Here is a 23,421-nt window from a genome sequence, read left to right on the forward strand (position 1 = left end):
GACTCGATCGGCACAATGAACTCCTCGCCTGCGGCCAGGGACATTTACATACGAATACTCCGTTTGCGGACCCGCCCGCGAAGGAAACCGCAAATTTTTGCCGAGTAAACGCACGTATAAATATTTATCTCCACCCTGAAGATCTGGGAGAAGGGTCGAAATCTCTCGACATACGAATCTGGTCCAAAAATACCCATCATTTCTGCCAGCGGCGAAAGATAACGCGAAAAGCGACCAGCTTTCTCGAAGATCCAACCTCAACAGGCTTCACTATTTCTTATGATTTGATTTTACAAATCCAACCCGATAAAAATACTGAAAATCAGCCGAGCGATTTCACTCCTCCCTTGAGAGTTCTCCAAATATCGGGCGTTTGTAATCTGGCGTCAGTGTCGTTAACGAAAGATAATCTAGGAGCATTTTTCACGCGAAGTCGATACGCGAATAAAGTTCCCACGTGGGTGACTCGTAAAGCGGAAAAACTGCTTTTATCAGCCCGAGTAATCATTAAATATTCATTCGGTATAATCCCGTGAGGTGCGATGGCTTAAAGGCTTAAAGACCCGACGTTGCCTCTATGCGTCGATTTCGCCCTACTCGATGATAATCCTAATACTGAATTATAATAAACATATCAAGAATAATTAAAAAATAGCCAGTAACTCGATATCAACGCTCATTGAAAAGCGTTTCATTCAAAAAGTGCGGCTTTAGTTGAAATTCCTCGCGAGGATTTCTCTACGTCGTTGAATTCTCGCTTTCTTCTTGCGGAGACGTAATTCCGTTTTTGTCGGAAAAAGAAAAGAAAGAGGAACTGATTACGTTTCCCAGAGCAATCTATGGAGACAGAAGTTTGCCGTATCGTGGGAAAATGTCCTCTTTTTAGGCGAGTTTCGCGAACATCCTGGGAGGTGCTGGACCGAGTTTGCTAACTCCGGGAATTTCTCAAAAATGTCCCGATTCGGTCAACCCCATCCACTCGCCTCCACTTTGATAATTCCCTGGGCAGAAAGTTCATCCTGGAATTCACGGTGGTGGTATTGCAGGCCATTGCCGTTTTCCGATAACGGCCGTTAAGACCCCCCGCGAAGAACCGCCGATGGGAATTCGGTGAAACTCCTTAATGAACGACCATTCGAAAATGTCGCTTCGACTCGACACTATGGCCTCTCTTTTTTTATTTTTTTTAATTTTTGCGAACCTCTTAGACACCGCAGATACGTCGCCGTAATTTTGGAACAGAGACAACGCCACGTAATATTAGCCCAAATACTGGAGACAAATGTCAGCAATTGAGATGAACATCAATTATAATTGAACGCAATAGAAAGTGGTCGTTTTCATTTAGCACAAGTGGATACAGAGCTCTTCGCAAATGAAAGAGACCGGCTCGACGAGTTTTATTAAAGCCGAACGTTTTGCCCGATATCGTCGGGTATCACTTAATGAGCCCACTCTGACTGAAATTTATAAAACGTTATTAAACATTTTCCAAGTATACAAAGTACTCGCTGGTTTAATTCCGATGACATGGATGGCGGGAGATAAACTGCGGAATTCTTAAACGCTTCGCCTAACACTTTATGTCTGTGTTCCCCTCATAGGTGACGGGGAGAAATAATTGTATTAGTGAATTATATCGAGGAATTATATTAGCGAATAAATAAGAGCAGATCCGATAGATCCTCAGCCCTCAACTGAGCGTCTTTATCGCTAATGCGATCACTCTGGAGTTCCTTGACTCGATTATATCCCCCAAATATTTTCCCACTCGCCATGCTCGTTAGAGAAGAACTCAACCTAGGCTCAGGATACGTGGCACAAATACACCCGCAATAATTTAGCATGTCAAGAAAGACCCTTCCTATCTCGCTTCCTCTCCCAATTCCCAGATTCCCGAGGCACGTCCAGCAACGAACAACGAGAGAAAAGCTCGGACTCGAGATTGGAGATTGGATGGGAGCTTTTCCCAGGGCGTAACGATCTCCGCCGCGGAAAACAAACTTTCCCAATTATTTTTTCCCCTGAATCGCTACCAAAGTGTCGCTCTGACGTCCCTGTCGTAAAAGGTGCCGTCAGATATGAGTTGGGACATTGCTCACGGGCAGGGTCGCGAGATCGCGTCCTGTGTCGTTCCCCGGTGGAGGATGTAGACGGCTAACGCCCTTACCACCTGATACCCCCCAATGGCAACCCAATTCAGGAATCCACCTCGTCTCTCCTCCCAACTCATCTTTGTGATAACAAACACCGTTTAATATCTTTCAACATCTTTCAACGTGGCCAAAAAAGGATGGCTGTCCGAAAGAACGGAACGCCATCGTGGTAGTCCTCTTCGGCATATAGCCTCTTCGACTCTTGCAGTCTCTTCGGACAGAGCTCCCTACGTCTCGAACGCTTGGCAATCCCCTGATATTTCGGATTAAAAAAAAAAATCACTTCGCCAGCAGATCCAAAAGCTAGCAAAACGACGACCTACGATCCGAGGATGCGCATTCCGGGCGTATCACACATTTATCCGGATTCCCAAACACGGTCCAATTAATTTCATTCCTGACAGAAAATTGTCACAATCGCGGGCACCCAGGAATACCCTGAGCGAATAATTCACTAGACCCGAGGCGGCGTTTCCGCGTGCGGAACTTAAGCCTCTAAGCGGAAAAGCTCCTGGTCGAGCGGAGTTGGCGAACAACTTTGCTAACGAAGTCCATCCAGACTTGCCGATCGTATTTTAAATCGCATACCGATGTGAAGAAATCCATTTTCCCGAGTGACCCAGAAGTTCCTCTTCTTCGAGGAGAACTCGAAGAAGTTGATTTCCCCGGGAGGAGGCTGCAGGAAAAATGGATACTCGGCTCGAGAATTCCAACTCACTTCCGTTGAATCCAATTTTGCCTGAAATTTTTCCATTGAATGCGCTTTTCGGAAATGTTCCGCCTCGGCTGGAAAAGGGGACGATTGCATACTCGTTCTATTTGAAAGGGGAAATAATTAAAAAATAAATGGAGTCGTTCCAGAAACCATTATGCAATCGTTTCGGAGCTTAGTGCGATCCCCTTCCTGGGGTAAAGGTAACAACGGTTACATTGTAAAAGTAATTCCCCAGGATAATGCACATTTTCAGGAATATCCCGAAAGTTTTCTGACTTTGCGGTACGAGGGAGAAGAAATTTAGAAGTTAGAATCGTATGTTACGACCATGCCAGAACTGCACATTTTATTTCTTCAAAACTCGCTGGCGTGTCTCAAAATGTCTACTACCCCTTTCGTATTTAATCCGGTGTGGTGGGATTTTTGTCGTTACGTTCCAATGCCTCGAGTTCTACTAACAAAGAGGAGTATCGACCGCCTTAATCTTCGTATTTGTCAATTTACTAGGACTGAAATTTACTGGAATCCTCCCCAGGGGTATCGTCGAACTGCCTTTACTAAGTCTCCGCCATCTTGGACGCGCAATTCAAAGTTTCTGCAGGAACTGCATACCTATACATGCACTTACGTAATAACTGCATGTCCCCTCGCGATGGAGTTGGCTTAAAAATTCCGCAAAATGCCGCGGCTATAAAATCCCGTGGGACGATAAAATCTCCGAGGGGATCGCGGAAATAACTCACGGAACGAATTGGATCAATTCCTTCGATCGAGACGGCCGCCATCTCTTTTCCTTAACAAAGGAGAGCAATTTGCATAATCTCCGCGGAAAGAGGACCTCGTGGCAAGCAGGAGCAAGCGTATGAATTTTTTCTTCTCGGAAAATGATTCCTCTCCGACACCTCGCCGGAAGGGGATAAAAGGGGGATGAGTTATTGCGAAGGGTGGGTGCCTATTCCTCAAAAACGTCACCGCCACCCTTAGACCTAAATGCGACAGCGAGTTGTTTGTAATCCCTAACGGAAATACATTTTCCAAAATGTGGGACACTCTGTCCTCGTTAAACATAAAATTATTTATTTCGCAATATATTCATTACAACAACAAAAAATAGCAGAGCTTGATTTCACCTTGAGGATGACCACACTGAAAAATAAAGGAATAACGTTACATACATGTCAAAAAAAATCATCTCCAATAGTACATCCTTGACCTCGACATTCGACACTTTTATATAAGAACTTAAACGTTCCCTCGGAATCTTTCTAATATAATTCAAGGTGTTAAATATAAATATTGTTACCATAATCTCTTCTTGAATTTGCTCGAAAGGTCCGCCAAGGTAGAAGCAAGTAAGCCTAATAAAGACAAACGAGAAGGTTCTAATGAACCGCTTCTCATTAAACGCTTGCAGACGGGAAATTGTTCTCTATTCTCCCTCCGACCTTGAACCTAAGGGATTAAAAACGAGGATTAAGAAGGCCGCCCCTTTCCAAGATCTCTTAATGCAAAAGAATCCATTTAATGTTCCCCGAGGTCGAATGGCGCCCGGAATTCGTCGCGGACTTCGAAAAGCCAAAGCGTGAGCGACATTTCAAATGAATACATTCGACTTACCGAAGAGATAGGCGTTCTTTAAAAATTCAGTTCTAGTTAACAATGCTCCTTTTTCTACCCTATGACCAGGCGTTGAGAAAAAATCCAAAGCGCGTATATAACCAAATAACCAAAATGTAATGATTACATTTACAAATTAAAGTATACAATTAATCCCTTCACTGTGGCGTCTCGCGTTTGCGGGAATTTCGCGGGACCCTGAAGAGCTCCTCATTATGCCTCGCATTTGGCATATCTCGATATATAGAAAAGCGTATTAAAAAATCTACGTAATATACACATGCGATATGATCGACTAGGCTTAATGATGTCACGGAGTACACGAAGAGGTGCCGAAGACGATCCCGCAAGTTTCCGTGACCCTTTGCTCCAATTTTTTCGAAAACTTGGGAGCCGTTTCGTCGATCGTGGTCGGTTTCAAGTAACAACCAGTTTCTTCAGCTTCGCAGCCACTGTAACGATGAGTCAACGCCAAATCAGGGTCGACCACGAGCTCGTCGTAACCTGGAATCGCAATATCGATGAGAATTAAATCACGACGCGTAGACGAAGAGGGCCGCAAGCTCTGAATTGTCTCCCTGTCAAAGCAAGGAAGCTTGGAAACTAATTTAACTTTGCTTGCTGCGTCGGTTCCGGGTACACTTCGGCTTAGGGTTAAACCGGACGCATAATTAGTGGGCATGAAAAAAAAAATATATATAAACAATCGGTACCCTCTTCGGGAACTCACTTCTGGAGAACATGGAGACGCCTCTTCGAAATTCCTGAACACTATATTTCCCCAGCTCGATTGCGTCCTTACTGCGAACGATATATCTACTCCCGATACCGGCTTCGTCGAATTTACGCCGCCGCGTTGTCTTGGCTTGCGAAACGAGATATGGGGACTCTGAAATAATAAATAGATGACGGTTCTATAAATGTAGCGGGAAGCCAGGAATATTGAAATCGTCTCATCGAGCCGCAAGACTTGGTTGGGTTTAGGGTTCTAGTTAGAGAAGTTCGGTGTTCTTCGGCAATTAAGACCAATTGGTAAAAGTAAGTCGGATCTAGTGACGTCTAAATGTGATCACCGCGTCTTAAAAGGTCTATTTCAGAGCGAGGAGTCCTTACTGGGGTCTCTCGGCGATACGTCGTCGTACATCGTATAGAAGACGTTCCTGAAGACAAAAGCCGCATACTGGTTGCGCAAGCCCTTCGACCTGTGCGGATCCAAGTAGAACATCATCTCTTTCAAGTTCTTGTGAACCCTGGGTACAATGAAGTCCCCCACGCCCACATGGGCGACATACTCGTATCCTTCGTGGAAAGAACTCCTGTAAAAACAGTCGTTCAGGGCCGCATAGTCCCCTTCGCCTCTAAGAGTCTTCTCGTATTCATATATATCCGGAAGCTGCCATTGCATTACAGTAGCCGTTCCACGACTCGCATAGACCTCCAGAACTCGATTCACCCTTTCCGACACCGAGCTATTGTACACCATAAACTGTTCCGCTCCCATCATCGAGTAATACTCGAAGAACTCGATCAGGCGCAAGGGCTCGTCGTACGTATTGTGCAGAACTGCGAGGAAAATGAAGAAAAATTAGAATTATCGACATTTCGTAATACCACAAGGAAAGAAAATAAAGGAGCTATAAATTTCTCGTAAACATTCTTTATCGTCAATGTTACCGGGCATACAGACGGCCAGGAACTTATCGAAGTCGCTGATCCTGCTGATCCTCCTCTTGGGGTAGTTTATGTCGACGAATGGCACCAAGTCCGGTTTCCCATAGTCCTTGTTCGCTTCCCCTAGACTAACCGAGACTGGCAAATGACTCCGATGATACAATGTCTCGTAATTCAGGTCCATAGACAGTGTCAAATCGCAGAGGACGAAGAATGCCGCGTACTCGAGGTCCCAATGTTCTCCGATTGCCTTTATCTTGGCAGCGAGGCGGCTTCGAATTTCCGTTTCAGACCCCCTAGTCCTGTATTTGTAATGACATGTCAAAGGCAAATCTGCTCTGTCAAGAGGCAGGATCGCGATGATCCTGATCTCGGCCCATGTCTGTTCCCATTTGGAATTCTGGTGCCTATACCCCAGGATGACTTCCGGTCGAATGTCCACGTAGGCAGAATACACGTGTCCCTCGGGAACTCCTGTCGGGAACCACGTGTCCCGATTTCCGGATCGACTGGCCGAAATATACTTGATCTCCAAATCGAAGATGTCGACCACAGTTCCTTGGAGGATGTGCAGCTCGGCGAATTTTGCATTTCTCTGAAATCGAGGGATTCTCAAATGTACACTTTAAGGTGTTATAAAAGTGTCATATAGACATATATGTACCAAAAAGTGAAAATATTTATAAAACATTTCTCCAGAAGGGATGCTCTGAAAAAACTTGAAACTGTAACACGAGGTCCTGACGAAGGTCTTGAAACTCGCGAGGTTTCATGTCTCGAAAAAAAAATGTATTTATTCCGGATAAGCAAAAAAAATTTTGGCATATATATATGGCACTTTCATAACACCTTGAGTCGAGTATACCATACTCTTGAACAACTAAACTACGCTTACAAATTAAATACTTTAATATAAATCTGCGTATAATCTACAATCGCAAGGTGCATCTTCAGGTATGGCAAAAATATCGCGTTATCTCGATCGTTAGAACCTTCTCGTGCATTTCGGAGCGAATCACTTGGAGTTAAGGAGTCATTGATACGATTTTTACTAATGTTGCTAGATCTTTCCGGGAAGAGGTGAAACGAACGAAGTGACGAGGAACGATCCGACTTACCGACGACTGCGCCGTGATAAGGAAGACCACGAAGACGACCACCGCGAAGACAAAGATGGTCCTGATTTGTCGTGGTACAAACGACCATGCCGACATTGCCGGCCTTTGCAAAAGGGAATACCTTACCATCGCATGTTAGGGCGATACTAGCTTGGAAACGAGTCGACGAGCCGAGTAGATAGCGGGGAGAATCCACTTCTTGGTATCTACCTTTGGCACAGATAAGCGCTCCCGATACTTCACTGGACAATACTCGCCGAGTTCAGAATTCAGATACTTCGAGAGAATATCTACAGACGCGTCCTTAAGCTTGATCGACGAATCTATATCGCATTGTCGTCTCTCACTCTCGACAAAGTCAACGCAAGCATCATTGAGTCATTCTACCTGCGCGCCGAGAATGAAAGCGATATTGCGTAGAAACCAGTGCAAAAATAATGAGATCTTATCAGCCAGTCTCCTCCCCATAAGAAACTCTAGGGTAATATCGAGCGGAAGGTTTAATTCTATTTGTAGTTCCTTTAATGTATCATGACATAAAGAAGGGTCTTAAGAGATCTTGGGGGAAGAGATATCGCGAAATCCTCGCAAAAGTCGTTACCGCACAATTTACTGGTTTATTCATGTAGTTATTATACACCTTTCTGTCCTAGTGTGGCGTCTTACTTTTAAAGAAAAGCACGGTTTATCATAAGCATTCATTTTCTTAACTGGCCCTGGTTTAGCAACGAACATTAGAAATCGACGCGACGATACATGTGTATACATAGATACTTTTTTAAAGCCTACGATTCTACCGTAACAGGTGCTTAGGTGGTATGAAAGTGATTTCCAACACGCATTATCATCTAGAGTCATCATGTACAAGGAGGAAAAATAAAGTTTTAACGCGCCCCCGCGATACAATATAAAACATAAAAATCCGTAACCGGATCTTTCGAGAACCGGAGGTTCCCGAATGTACCCTCGAGATTCCCCCTTCGAGTCCTTAACAGTTCCCAACGGTTCAAGTATTCTCTCCGAGTTTTCTCAGCGAGAAGTCTCATTAAGTCTCAGTCCTTAGAGCGGTATCAGGGTCCTTCCTATACTCGACCAACATCCCCATGATGTCCTCGACACTGAGAACGGGGCACGACAAATGTATATGCTCGGCCAGGCCCCTGTCGTCGCCCTTAAACCGAGCAAGATCCTCATCGGTGACGATCAGCACTAACTGAGAGTCATCCTCCATCGCGTTGTCCTCTTCAGGGTTCTCCAAAACGTCCGCGCCCTCCTGAATTGAGGATTCCCCAGCTTCCTGAAGCTGCTCTTCGCCTTTTCTCGGGGAATTCTTGCTGGTGAACTCTTCGGGCATGTACAAGAAAGCGGAGTCATCGGCATCGTCATCGGACGATCCGAATATCTCTGCGACCTGGTCTCTCTGCAGAGTGTTGTCGTCGGCCTTGAATGCGTCCGCCGGTTGACAATCGGTTTTGCAACCTTTCCGATCCTTCTCGGTCGAATTTCGAGACGCGGGACAAGCGATAGCTATTTCTTCAGCAACCGCCTCTTCCTGCTGGGGCTGTTCAGCCTCCGTCCCCGGCTGGTTCTCCGGTTCCACTTGATCTAGCATAGCAACGAATTCTTTCAAGTTCTCCCCGCACTTGCCAGACCTGATGAGGATCCTGATGATCTTCTCCGCAGCCCAAAGATAATTCCCCAAGGAGCCATGCGCCACCGCCTTGTGTTCAACGGCCTTGTTGACGATCTCGAACTGCTTGCGGCATAGTACGCAGAGGTCGTCGTGGGTCCACAAAAAGTGGACCCTGAAGTAATGGCAGTTCCCAAATTTCTTGGTGCACCCGGGGCAGGAAATAACCTCCTTGCGGTTAGAGGTGTTAAGGAGCTGGTACTGACAGAGCGCTCGCAGATACGGTCTTCCCAGCCTCTTCAAAATCTGCTCGGTACACTCTTCCACGCTGAGCTCTTCGTCGATGGAGTCGTCATCCTTATCGGGCTTATTGTCGTCCCTTATGTGGTCCAAAATGTGTCTGTTCATCGCCGCGGAGATGATGAGCGTGTTGCAGAACATGCAGAGTTCGGCCGAGGTGTGATGTCGTCTGGAGAGGTGGATCTTCAGTCCAGCCCTCGTCAGGCAGATCTGATTGCACAGTGGACAATTTAGGTTGCACTCTTCAGGGTACGGATTCCCGGGGCATTGTTTCTTCTCCGCGTCCGACGAGATCTTGATGTTGCTCGTCACCCGAGGTAACTTTCCCGGATCCACCGGAATAATCCTGGACGTGTAGGGGGACGAATATTGGCGTCGACTCTCGTCGAGGAGTTTGGGCTTCTCCGTCTCTTTCAGCGCAATGTAGGACAGTAGCGACTTCATCTTCGTGCTGTACTTTCCGAACGGTGAGGGGATCCTGGAGAACAGGGCGTTCATTTTGATGTCGGTGCTGAGGTCTCCCATCGGCTCCAACTTAGCCATCGCCGGGATCGTCGCGCACAGCTGAGACCAGTGTTTGATGCACTTGTGCTTGTGCAACATCCAGATCGTCATGAAATTCCTGCGACAGATGTCGCAGACGTGTGGGCCAGGGACCTCGTAGTGCTTCTCGGTGTTGTGAATCCTCAGCTCCGACCCGGTCGAGAAGATCTGGTTGCACGGTCCGCACATGTAATCGTCCACCTTGCAGCATATGTGGACGTTCACCATGGCCGTGGTGGTCAGCAACTTCTTGCAGTTTTCGCACTCGTGGATCAGAGAGTCGTCCTTGTGGACGTAGAACATGTGACGCGCGAAGCATAGCAAATTCTTGAAGGTCTGCGAGCACCTCCTGCAGTGCCACACCTTCTTGCTGGACATCTCGGCGAATTCTTCCAACATGGCTTCCTGCTCCTCCACGGATAATACTTTGCTCGGGCCCTTCTCGTGGGTTATAATGAACTCCATCTCCCTCGCCGTCCCTTTTTCCGACGAGACCGGCGACGCGACGTCCGCCCTCGCTTCTCGTTTCGCCTCGACCGTCGCGCTCTTCGTCTTCTTTTTCGGCTCGGCCATCGCGTTCTTCATCTTCTTCGACTCGACCGTCGCGCTCTTCGTCTTCTCCTTCGACTCGACCGTCGCGCTCTTCGTCTTCTCCTTCGACTCGACCGTCGCGCTCTTCGTCTTCTCCTTCGACTCGACCGTCGCGCTCTTCGTCTTCTCCTTCGGCTCTACCGTCGCGCTTTTCATCTTCTCCTTCGACTCGACCGTCGCACTCTTCGTCTTCTCCTTCGGCTCTACCGTCGCGTTTTTCATCTTCTCCTTCGACTCGACCGTCGCGCTCTTCGTCTTCTCCTTCGGCTCTACCGTCGCGCTTTTCATCTTCTCCTTCGACTCGACCGTCGCGCTCTTCGTCTTCTCTTTCGACTCAACCTTCTCCGTCTTCATCCGTTTCTCCCTCGGCATTTCGTTTGTCTTGCTATCCGAATTCGAAGTCAATAGATCGCTGAGCTCGGACTCTTCCATGTTCTCGTCGTGTATGAAGAACTTGTGCTCGTTCAGGTCCTTCTCCGAGAGGCAGCTTTTGTCGCACATGTTGCACGGCACATCCTTGTCCTTGGAGGTCTCCTTCGAGAAGGTTTTGGCGTCGACCTCGTTATCGACGTCCGACTTCTTCTCCGAAATACTGCCGTCGTTCGAATTTTCCGTGTCATCGATCTCTCCGGTCAATTCGGCGATCAATCTCTCCAAGTCGTCTTCGAGTTTGCTCTTCTTATCGGGCTCCGACTTCATGATTTCTTCGATCTTCCTCTTCAAGACGTCCGGTTGAGGTTTCTTTTCGGGTTCCGCTCTAGGCCTCGAATTGGGTTTCCTCACCACTGCACATTCCATCGTTTTCTTTTCCTTCTTATCGACTTTCTCCTCCTTAATCGAAGCCGTCTCCTCCTTGATTAAATTCAGTTCTTGACTAACGACTTGCTGCGCGGACTCGTTAGGCTCTTCCTTATTTATTCTGACTCCGCAGTCAAGGTCCGCTAAATTATCCTGACTGATCCCGCTATCATTTTCGGAAGAAGCAGAGGAAGCTTTCGGTTTCTTCGATCCCTCTGCCTCGTTCTTAACGCTCTCCTTCGAATTCTTGCTCGCTGCTTCGTTCACCTGCGGCGAAGTGGAGGGATCGTTCTTTTTCGTTGGACTAAGCTTCTTCCCGGAGTCTTCTTTTTCCTTGCGAGGACTCGTCTCTACGCATGGGAGCATCTTCGGCTTCGGAGGACTCTCTGCTGAAACAGAATTCCCGACATTAGAAACACGCCCGGAAATACATATTTCGCGATCAACGATCGATCCCCTAATAAGTCTCCATTTATCCAGTTTCATTCTCTTACATCCAGAATGCCACACCTAACTCAACCGAAATCTTTCCTCGCCTTGCACGAATTAGTCCGTACTTTCAACATTTTCCTTACCAGCGAAGACGTCACAAAATATTCCAGATAAAATTAGGAGAATACTTTGCGACACGATCGATCTATCCAGAGCAACCGAATCAACGAAAGGCTAATCAAGGTTCATTGCTTGGGATTTTCCTAGATGAAACTACATACATACCCTGCTTAGGAAAATCGTCTTTCTTCTCGGACAAATGTAAAGTATCCCCGGTACTCGCAAGAGACGTAACGGGTGGCAATCTGGGCTCTCTGTGCTTAAACTTGTGTACCAGGAATGCCGACTGCTGCTTACAGTCCTTTAAGCAAATATCGCAGACAAACGAGTTGTCGGCAGGATGCGCATCCGACTGGTGCTTCGAGAGGGTCTTTGCGTCCAAGAAGACGTCTTTACAGACCGAACAGGAGTAAACTTTGTGGACTGACTTTGCTATGCTGGCCCCCTGCAAGCTCGCAGTCGCATACAACCCTTCGCTCCCTTTGCTCAACGCCGAGACAACTTTGCCCACTTTCAAGGGGGTGACCTCCAAGCCAACGCCATCCTTAGAGTTCGTCTTCAGACTCTGCAGCCTCAGGACGGAATCCTGGATCCCTACGATGGACCCAACGAGGTCTCCCGGCCTTTCGAAAAATTTACTCGCATCACGGGCGTCCAACAGCTTGGCCATCTTCTCTGGCCCGTCAGAAGAAGACAGATTGTCAAACGTGCAGAAATTCGTGGGGAACGGCAATGTCTTGTCGTCGTGCTCCGAGTTAACGTGGTCCTCGTAGTCCTTCAGCCGCATGAACCGGATGTTGCATATGCCGCAGACCTTGTCGTATAAGTCCACGTCGGAATTCCCGGTATTCGCACAGGACAGCGAATTGTCTTCCTTAGAGGATTTGACCTTAGACGACGTCGACTTCAACAGCTTGGTCGAACCCTTCCTGTAACATTTCAAGGGGGTGTCCGCACTCTCTCCGGCCTTCTGAATCCTCGGGACCTCGGAGGGATCCAGCGCCTCCGCCAAAGTCTTGCTCCTTTTCGCAGGATTCTTCGTATCCGGCGATGCTGGCCGTTTCACCTCGTCGTTCAAGGGGTTCAGCCTGGGGTTGATCGCCAGGTTCACGGTGTCGTTGTGCTCCAACACGATGTGTCTATTGAACTCCACCATGAAGTCGAACTTCCTGGGACAGTAGCGACAGACGAACGGGAATTCCTTGCCTAGTGCGAAATTTTTCTTCGGGGCCGGTTTGGACGGGTACTGCTCGACGTGCTTCGGCTTGCAGGTGCAGATGCCCGAGTGCATGTTCTCGATGTGCATCTCGAGGAAGTACAGCGATATAAAGTGCAGGTTGCAGAGAGGACACTTAACGCTCCGACCTGCTCTCTGGATCCCGGACGTAAAAGGACATGGGATGGTTTTTTTCAAGTATTCCATCGCTCTGCACAGATCGCAAAGCGATTTGCTGTATGAGGTCTTCTGGGCGGTTTGCTTCGTTTTCGCTGCACCTGCGTTGCCGCCTGCAGGTGCGATGGCCTGAAAACAACATAGTTTGATAGGGTTGGAACCTGAATTCTCTGCCTCGTCGGCAGTTTTCGGAGAGGTTCCTTCTTTCAAATTCTGCACTATGGATTTTGTCGTGTCAGTCGTGGGCACCAGGTGTTTTGCAACTACCTTCGCCGTCGAAGGGCCGTCGTAGCGAAAATCCGAGAGTTTGAATCTTCTCTTTCGAGCGGATTTCATGGAGTTCTTTATATCGGGATTACTCACTTGGCCCTTCTCGAGGGTGAGCTCTATCACCTCGTCATTGCACTCTCCCTGCTGAATAGTTTTTGAAGCTACCTCGGAACTCGACAAGTTTGAATTTTCTCCGGATTTGCTCGTAATTGTTGAGTTTGACCTTTGTTCAGACTTCTTCGTACGTTGCGAATCTAATTTCCCTTCGAGCGTTTTCGGTGAATCTGAATTTTCTTTGGGGTTCAAACTCGGTGAATTGGGCTTCTTTACTTTATGCTGCTCCATTTTGGGCAACTCTTGGGAATGAGATTCTTGGGTTTCAGATTTTTCCGCGCACTTTTCTTCAACTCCTACAGCACTTTGTAAATCTACCTTGCTGTCAGACTTCGGTTTGGACTGTAAACTGGGTTTTCTTGCAGATTTTGCTTTTTGACCTGGATCAAGGTTCTCTGCAGGTTTCGTTACATTTTGCAAATTTTCTTTGAACCCTGGACCCGTCTCTTCGGGTCCTTCGTTTGGTGTAGCTTCACCAAGTTCATTATTCGTATCATCTTTCGACCCTCTTTGTTTTCCACTGGGTCCTGCTTTGTTGATTTTATTCTCGGTAGATTCCAAAATAACTTTTCTGGCTGCAAATCTTGTCAATTTTTTTACTTTATCTTGTTTTACTGATTTAGTAGTTAAATTTTCCAGTCTGGTGATTGCCTTCTCCTTGCTCGTAACAATTTCAGATGCTTCGACATCACCGATACCTGTCGAATTCTCCATCGCTTCTATATTAGGTGCGTCATCCTTGCTTTTTTGAAGTTTATCTTTTGTTTCCTTATGTACGACGTTACCTTCCTCTTTCGATAGCGAAGCGTTGTACAGATCATCGATTCTTGTTAAGGGAACTACTAACCGTTTTATCCTCTTTAGTCTCATAAAGCCTGTTGCGGAAAACGATGAAGCAACAGATGTTGACGCTATTATAGCCAAGTCACTTAAATTATTATCAACTTCTATATCATCAACTTTACTAACAGATTCAAGTTTTACATCTGGCTCCTTTAACTGAATATTGCTCTCCGGTTGCTTTGTCTGAGTATTGTCTTCCGGTCGAATTTTACGTGGTCTCCCCCTCTTACGGCGAACTTCTGGTTCAGGTTTTGGTTGTGAAGCTTCCTCTGCTTTAACTTCAGGTTTGATCGATTTAATATCACTTACTTTAAATTTAGGCTTCAGCCTTAATGGGTACTTCTCATGGAATAAATTCTTATTCGACAAAACTGGTCTTTTCCGTGAGACATTTCTATGCATTTGAACCTTGCTTGGATTTGACTTACTTTGTTGCAGCTTATTTGTTAACTTGCTCGCCAAATTTGTCATTTTTACAGAACTTAATGAGGAAGTATGTTTGACCGTCTTAATCCCCTCGCAATGTCTATCCATTGAAAAAGTGGTCGATCTTAAATTGTTTGTTACGTTGGAAGAATTTAAAGACGACACTGGAATAGGTTCTGCATCCATTAATAAATCAGTACAGGTGTCCAAGGTTGGTATTATGCTTGGTGTCATGATTCGTTTTTGTTTCTTCAGAAGACCCTCGATTTGTTCTTGTTTAGTAAGAATTTCCTCTTCTTCTGGATTTCCAACATCGTGCACTACTTTCTTATGTTCTTGAAGAACCTTCTTATGAAGGAATGTTTCACCACATACATCACAGAATAGTATCTGGGTATCAGGATGTGAAAGAGTCGCATGTTTGTGCAGCTCAAGCCTGTCCATAAAAATTTCTTTACATGCTACACAATCTGCTTTCCAGTTACTTGAATCGCAGGTGTTCTTTATTTCTGCAGTCAAAATATTTGGAAATATGCTTGTAGCTTTCTCCGATACTGGGACAAGTGATAAATTGCCTTGACTGCAAAGGTTGTGCGATGGCTTACACACCTCGCCAGATGTCAAACTTTCCGACACTTCCCCAGATAATCCTGATTCAATCAATGACAATGGTTGAACTGAATTCAGTGCATTGCTATTTATGGACATTAAAGTTTTTGAAACAGGTTCGTTCATTTGCTCTTTTAATGGCTTTATTTTACTATTATCACTAGGACTACTGGTTTTCTTATTCATTTGTTGAAAAACATCAATGCGTTCAAGTCTCACAACAGGTGAACATACATTCAATTGCAATTGCTCAATATCATATTTTTTCGTTAACTCATTAGTTTTTTCTTCGGTAACGTTGGACGATAATTCTGAAATGGGCTTTGAATGAATCTTATCCAAATGTCTTTCTAGCTCCTCAACCGCTGACGAATCAGCCTGTTTAATCAATCTTATATTCGATTCATCCTCTGCTGATAAGTTTGGTGTTTTAACAAGTTTTTGGACGTCTTCAATTGATTCCTCATTATCGTCATGCTTTAATAATTTAGATGTTTCATTTGAATTTCTTTTATAGGGAACAGAGGATTCGTTTTTTGGAATCTGATCGACTAAGTTTACTCCCAATGATTCCTTCAATGCGAAATTGCCTGAACCGTCGCTCAATGGGAAATCATCTGAAGCTGTGCAACTTTCGGTCATTACCTGAGCATTCTCGATCTGACTCGTCAAATTCTGAGTCAAGTTTCCCTTTTTACTATCAGCAGGATCTACTGTATTATCGACACTGGGCAATGTACACTTTTCATATTTATCACTAGTTACTTGTTTGGAACAAGTTTTGGTTATTGCATTCTCGATATCCCTATGCTGCTCGAACTGGTTATCGGAACTTGCAGATTGAAGAGAGCTTTCGATCGACTGATTACCTGACATCAATGCAGAGACATTCCTGGATTTTCTAGGTTTAAGCAGAGGAGTTGTACGAGACATTTTGATAACGTCCTCGTGAATATCCGAACAACAAACGCGGTCGAGACCATCACTTGATCTTGCTCATTGTTGCGGATAGCTATGTTAGCTCGCATCAAAATATTCCGTATTTTACATTGTACCAGACCGTTAGAGATGACGTTTACAAAACAATATATACCTGAAACCAGAAAAGCACATAAGAATGTGGCATAGGCGTGCTTTTGTAGCGATACATCGCGTCAAGCGATCTAACCTCAACTTTCATTCCACCGTCCGCTCACGATTCCTGAATTGGTCACAGCGATTCTTAGCTCCCAAATTTTGACCTATCACTTTCAAGTAGTCCGGTTTTCACGTATATGCGGCAAACTGTCCTCAAATAATCTTGAACAATCAAACACGACGCCATACAAAAAGTCGCAATCACGGAAGAATACTACGAACTATTTTGGTGGCACCATGATACAAGCAGAGATGCGTTGGGAGATTGCTCACGGGCAGGGTCGCGTTATCGCATCCTGTGCTGCCCCCTAGTGGAGAATGTCGACGGCTAGTGCACTTAACACCTGTTACCCCTGTTACCGGAAGTTGAAAAGCTCGAAACCGGCTGAAAAAGTCACGTCTATCTACGGAGCCTCCCCTCTTCACGAATGAAAAAGCCGTCGGTCTCTGAAAAATATTTCGTTGGTTTTAATTCAAACGTTGCACGTAATACGTTCTTCACATTCCACCCCATTCGCTAAACGGCTCTACCGAGGATCACAGGAACCAGAGATGAGTTGGGAGATTGCTCACGGGCAGGATCGTGCGATCGCATCCTGTGCTGCCCTCTGGTTTCGTACGTTAGCTTTCACCGTTTTTTGCCCCCAAGGGCGGCGCAACGAATTTCTGATAGGAGCTCGCGCACTCGCGATGGCGGTACCATCTACCAGTCGCTGTTGGCGGCTCACGTACTCGTGATGGTAATACCATGCGGCAGTTGACGCAACACCTTCGGCACTCTCCGGCAACTCTCCAGCACTCTCCGGCTCACTGCGGCACTCTCCAGCTCTCTCCGGCACTCACCGGCAACTCTCCAGCACTCTTCGGCAACCCTCCGGCACTCTCAACAATGTACGGAATAGTAGTAGATAAGAAGATAACGTCAAATGGAGCGTCACGGGTGTTCTTCCCTTACCGTAAAAACCGAACAGTGTTGGTAAGCGTAGGTAAGCCACCACCGTCAACTGCCGCATGGTATTACCATCACGAGTACGTGAGCCGCCAACGGCGACTGGTAGATGGTACCGCCATTGCGAGTGCGCGAGCCCTATCAGAAATTCTTTGCGCCACCCTTGGGGGCAAAAAACGGTGAAAGCTAACGTACGAAACCAGAGGGCAGCACAGGATGAGATCGCACGATCCTGCCCGTGAGCAATCTCCCAACTCATCTCTGCACGATATTCCGATGAGCCCGCCACCTAGCAGCGACGCGCTGAAATTGATCCATATTAGTATAAACCACTCCTAAATACACGACAGGTTCTGATGTTACCTGCTGATTCGAGAACATTTCTGTGGCACCGTATCCAAAATATGAAATATGTGAACGCTCTTCTGCTATCTACGGTCCATGAATTGAGACACCATTAGAACCTCCTTATAAAATTACAACTTGATTTATACTGAAAAACAAATTCTCTCAACAATCTGTATAATGCCACTTAGCTCCTTGAACCTAATTCCTCCATAAGGAGCTGAGAAAAGAGGGCGCTTGTAATGATTTTAAACAACGGTTTTTCTTGATTGGCTGATGGCGGCCATATTGGAAAAACAAGTGCGCCATGCAAGCCGCGAAATTTTCAGACACAAGGTATGAAACTTCACTAATAGAAGCCTCCTCGAATAAATGATATTAGTTTCTCATTTGACTCCTTGATAAAACTGTACTTCATGAATTGAAATATTTGATGTAGACATTTAAAACAGGATTTCGAGCTTTGCGATACGAAAGAAAGGTAATATTAGTCGTGTTTAGGAAATGTACAAAAGCTTTTGCAGAGTAAGTAATGTTCACGGATATTATATTCTCCAATAAATACCTCACGAGTACCAATAACTTCATTCCATATTACGTTAACGTTTATTTCGGGGCCGAAGCAGTCCGGCAAGGTTCAGTTCGAATTAACATTGTAACGGAATGAGTCTTGCTCCACTCCTAGGCGTGGGCAAGTTTTGCGTATATTTAATTACAAAACGTTCGGTAAATAGTCCATCTGAGGCAATAAATCCGTAAATCGTGTCCCCGAGGGAATTCCTCTTCGAGATTGCTTCTCGACCCGAGTAGGCTAATCACTCGTTTGCAACTGTAAAATATACATTTATTTCTCCATCGTTCGCAGACCACAGGCACAGCTCCACACCAGTGATTGCATCCAATGAACCGTTGCCCGTGATTTTCCACAGGCAGCAAAAAATAGAATCCTTGCCGCGTCGACGATCAAAATGCGACATTAAGGTAAACGCGAGAATCCAAATACCCTCTGCATATCTGTATATCCAACATAACGAGAATTTGGTCGTAACCAGGGGTACATATATTCCAGCATGCAGATCCAAAAAGTAACACAGCCTCGGGCGACACGAGGTACATAAATAAGATCTCCCCGAATTAAAAGGAAAAAGGAGAAAGAAGGAGGACGAAAGGAAGGCGAACGGTTCCTATGTAGACCCGCTCCCGCAGGACATAACGCGAAAGCCCGCGGGGGAAGGATAAAGAGAGCGACAAGGAGGCTCTCTCCGGACTTCTCTCCACGTTCACCGCCGAGAATAATTTCGGGCGATAGGAGGCATTCGCTAATTGACTCGGGTCCGAGGCGTAATTCGCTGGTAAACTTGGTCCCAGCCCGAAAGCGCGACGCGGAGGGGGTGAAGAGAGCGAGAAAGAGAGGCCAAGAGAGAGGGGAGTCTCGGAGAAGGTAGATCGTAAGATAGGCTAGGCCGCGTACCGGCTCGAGACCGGCAAGGTGAGGCAAGATAAGGTAAGGTAAGGCAAGCCAGAGAGGAACAAAATATAAAGAGGGGATTGACTACATGGAGTCAACGTTCCGAGCGGGTCAGCGACCACTATCTCTTATACACGACCGAGGCCGCTCGTTCGCCGCCTCTTCTTCTTCGTCCTCCTCGTCTTCTTCGACTTCGTCTTCCTCGACTCCGTCGACTTCTTCGTCCTCGTCGTTGCCTACAGCCCGAAGTGTAATACCCTCCTCCGCGACAGGACCCGCTCTCTTCTTCGTAGATCCTGGCTTCCTGCCTCCTCCTTTGCCCGCCTCTCCCGCGATTCGCGCCGAGATATAGCCGCCGCCTTTCGAGGCATTACCCATCGCCGATTTGTCCCGAGTCACTCGATGGCCGATTATGAAATCCTCGAGTCTGCCTTGGGAATGAATCGCCAAATGCGCCTGGAGTCGTCTGGGAACGACGCTCGCTCGAATCCTCGCCTTTCCAAGTCTAGTCTCGACCGCCGCTCCGTGGAAGAAAATAGAATCCTGCGGAATATTTCATGCATCGAGAGATGCGGAGCTTTTTTCATTCCCGAATTCTCGTTGGATAAAAATCCTTGTCCAGTTTCAACGGGCATACTCGTTACGAGCCGCCCCCTGGGGCCCTTAAAATATCCGGGTTTCCTCGATACGATCATCCCGAGGGTCATTTAAGGCGACGTAATTTCCCCTAAGGAATTTCCCCACATCCACGGCAGATCCCAATCGTAGAGGCCGAGCTTTCGAGGATTCCTCCACTTCTTGAATTCATGAATCGAGCCGAGTCTTCCGACCAGTCGCTCCCCTCCTCCCGGAGAAATTCCTGAAGACCGGTCCGATACCTAGAGCTTTGAAAGCTCGGCCTTCCCTAATGAGCTTAGAAGTCAAATCGGATGCGCCTTCGCGATAAATGATTAACCGATAAGGTCGAATCTGCGATTTCACTTTTCCGCGGCCAGGGGAGTACCGGCCGCGTTATTGGCTGCAACTCGTTAACATACTTATCCGGCTTTTACAGGGTCTTCGAAGGTGGCCGATGACCTCGACATTAACTGGCTGTCGGCTCTTTAAAAAGGACCTCCTCTCCAGCGAGGACGCCATGCCAGGCCCGAAATAATCCCTCGGATCCATGGAGAAGAACGGTCAGCCATGACCGAATGTTCATACCCCATGACCGTCGAAGAAGGATCTCTCGTCCGGCATTCTCTCCAAGTATTCCTGTGATAGAAGTAACCGCAAATCTATTACCGATCCTCCACCGGTCCGTTGATTCCCGATCTGGTCAGCTGGACCGCCCGTTCCCATGGGTCCTGGTGCACGTCCTTGGGAACCGAACGGCCACGTCGAGGGGAGCGATTTGCCTGCAAATGCGTAATCGTAAAAAAACACTTTTGGTTCCACCCGAAGAGTCATTTCGCGAATTCGTAAGTGGGTACCTTTCCTTCTCCTGGCCTCTCTCCGACGCGGACCAGGAGAAGGTACGAACGCAATCGACACGGCATGACCACCTTACGTAACGCGTCATGAAGCTGCGAGCACTTCCAAACCGGATATTCGAGTCCTGCAACTGACCGAGAGCAACCCGGATTCGACGAACGGCAACGCTCCGCTTTCTGGTTGCTCGATCGAGTTAGCCAAACCGCGGGACATCCGGCGATGATCCGAGATGATCGGCTGAGGTGATCTGGTCATCGCGGGATCTTGGTGTCTGCATCTGAAACCGTTAAACGGGGAGATGTTTTCGATGCTTGATGCTTGGACCCTTCTTGAAATCAACGTGGAGACGAGCCGCAACGCTGCAACCGAGAGCAACCTGGATTCGATCAGCAGCGACACTCCGTTTTTTGGTTGCTCTGTCGAATTATCCAAACCATGGGACATCTAGCAATGATCATCATTAAACGGGACAATATTTTACATGCTAAAGGTTTCGACCTGGTTGAGATCAACGCGGATACCAGCAACAACGGTGCAAGACCCGCAATTTAATGGAAGACATTTTTAGAGCCTCAGGGTCGAGGGTGAATATTTAATATTTTAGTAAATTGGAAATTAAGCGCTTTGCAGATTAAGCTGTCCGTTTTGCAGATCCGCTCGCGAAGAATGGATATTTACATTCATGAGTGCCCGGCCATTTATCGCATTACCAGGTTGTAAAGCTGCCACTTGCATTGTGAGACCCGCTCAGCATCGATTAGTAGAGTACAACCGCGTCCTCCCGTTGTAAATCTCTTTAACATTAATTGCATGTGCATCTGTTCACGTATATGTGTGAAGGACGTCTGACGAATTTTTCTCCGATTTTTCTATTTTTTTCTTTTTTTGTTTTTAACTCTTCACCGAGATACCCTTTCACCCTCAGTATTTAACGCTCCATAACGCCCTGTAACTGTTTAGTCACATGTCCGTACATGTAAATTACTTAAGTTTATTTCTCCTTCCAAATTCTTACATAAAACCTTATTATTATAACTTCATTGTAACCAAGAAGTCGGTTCATAAATTGTAAATTAATCGTTAATCTGCATCAATTAGCATGTTTGCTAATTTCATGATATGTGCATTTTCTTTTTCAGGGCATGAAAGAAAACATCGGATGGTACAGGGTTAACTAGTAAGTTTGAACTTCGCTGGAAACTTCCTTTTTACACAAAGTGTCGCTTAGCGACTGTTAAACGCTGAATGGTGAAATATCACGGCACGAAATTTAAACTTGGACGCAATTTTCCCCGTGAAATATGACGACATGCCGCCACTATTAAATTAGAACTATGGGTGAGTTTCCTCTTCCCCGCTTTCTATTCGACGACGCGTTTCTTCGTTCATTGGAAATTCAAATCGCTCTTGCTTCGACTCCATTATTTTTGTTTGCAGGCCTGTCGAGAGGTTTTTCTTCCCTCCTTTTTTACCTTAGAGACTCACGTCACGCGTGCGCATACCGACGGAGATGACAGCCATTGGATGATCGTCATCTTGTCCTTCTTCTTTGTCGATGAGGTCCTTTTTACCTTGCGCTCCTACGTAACAGCTTTCGCAAGTATTTACGGTTTCCTTGAATGTTTAGTGGTCAGAATTATTCGCGGCGAAAAGACTAAACATATTCACCGAGTTTAAACCTCGCGTCACCGGAGGATAATATTAAACTGGAATTTAAAACTAGTCGATTTACAATATCTCCGACCCAAAGAATCAGCGCGAGCTTTTTAAGGACATTTCATACCGTTACGCGAAATGCCGAAATCATGACATTTACGAAATACCGCTAAAAAATGCAAACGTCATGACTCGTCATCGCGATTTCATAATCCTTTTAAATGAAGGTAGTCTAAAAGCGGCTACGCAGAAATCGAATTTATCGAGCCGATTATAAGCGCGATTGATTATGATAATTTTATTAATTTCAGTGGTGGGAAAAATGCTGACGCTTAATCGAGGCGCTCTAAACGCGGTGACTTTATTTTAATAAGCTCCGCATGCATATGCTAAGTGGATTGTGTGTTAAGAGGGAAACTATTTATATGTATCAACGTATGCGGTATGAAAATGCGGACAGAAAAAAAAAATACATTACTAGGTAACGATTACGATATCGGCTACTTCCTACGGCGGTTGCGTGATTTTTCGCGTCTGTCTTATCGAAGTCTACTTTTTTTTTTTTTCCGGGCGCATTGTTTGCGATAAACCGAAAGTCTCGCCGGGGCGCATTTCCTGTAGTCTAATTGAAATTTCAGAAATGGATACACAGGTGCGTGACGATGCTGGCAAATAACGAGAGGGCTCTGCTAATTATATGTGAGAAAACACGATGTCTTCCGCTCCCGCTGCCGGTTAAATGTCGAGCCCTGTCGATATTCTTTTGTGATGTGACTTGGCAATCGATTTCCCATCCTACTAGAATTAAGGCTCACTTAAGCGATTACGCTTAATCTCGAGCGAGAACATGTTAACGGTCCTCGTTAAGACTTAAGGTTGTAAGTACCAAGTCATATTTACATAACATTACATTACATAAGCTACATCTAAGGCTTGAAAATGACGGCGTTCACGAGGTATGCGTATCCCTGCCTGCATTAAGTATCTATTAAACCTAAATTACATTTCCCAGGTCGAAAAACACGGCATACAAACCATCCAAACCTA

General features: G+C 46.2%; 2 protein-coding genes across 4 annotated transcripts; both read right to left on the reverse strand.

Moving 5' to 3' along the window:
• Nucleotides 1–3,927: 3,927 nt before the first annotated feature.
• LOC105697652 lies at nucleotides 3,928–7,788 on the reverse strand. The gene is made up of 6 exons (XM_012421159.1): nucleotides 7,278–7,788; nucleotides 6,163–6,754; nucleotides 5,602–6,051; nucleotides 5,219–5,377; nucleotides 4,175–4,992; nucleotides 3,928–4,017 (listed from the first exon to the last, which is right to left on the reverse strand). Exons 1-5 carry the CDS (start codon nucleotides 7,404–7,406, stop codon nucleotides 4,799–4,801), a joined length of 1,524 nt encoding a protein of 507 aa, XP_012276582.1. The 5' UTR covers nucleotides 7,407–7,788; the 3' UTR covers nucleotides 3,928–4,017; nucleotides 4,175–4,798.
• Nucleotides 7,789–7,874: 86 nt separating this feature from the next.
• On the reverse strand, nucleotides 7,875–17,102 carry LOC105697651. 3 transcript variants are annotated; one of them, XM_012421158.2, is made up of 4 exons: nucleotides 16,515–17,102; nucleotides 13,448–16,439; nucleotides 11,857–13,213; nucleotides 7,875–11,528 (listed from the first exon to the last, which is right to left on the reverse strand). In XM_012421158.2, exons 2-4 carry the CDS (start codon nucleotides 16,277–16,279, stop codon nucleotides 8,323–8,325), a joined length of 7,395 nt encoding a protein of 2,464 aa, XP_012276581.1. In that variant the 5' UTR covers nucleotides 16,280–16,439; nucleotides 16,515–17,102; the 3' UTR covers nucleotides 7,875–8,322. The 3 variants fall into 3 exon arrangements, with proteins under 3 accessions (XP_012276581.1, XP_012276580.1, XP_012276579.1); XM_012421157.2 differs by having other exon boundaries at nucleotides 7,875–11,525; nucleotides 11,857–16,439; XM_012421156.2 differs by having other exon boundaries at nucleotides 11,857–16,439.
• Between the last annotated feature and the right edge of the window lie 6,319 nt (nucleotides 17,103–23,421).

The sequence above is a fragment of the Orussus abietinus genome, unplaced genomic scaffold, assembly GCF_000612105.2.
Source record: "Orussus abietinus isolate OABI.00-Male unplaced genomic scaffold, Oabi_2.0 scaffold64, whole genome shotgun sequence".
Lineage (NCBI taxonomy): Eukaryota > Metazoa > Arthropoda > Insecta > Hymenoptera > Orussidae > Orussus > Orussus abietinus.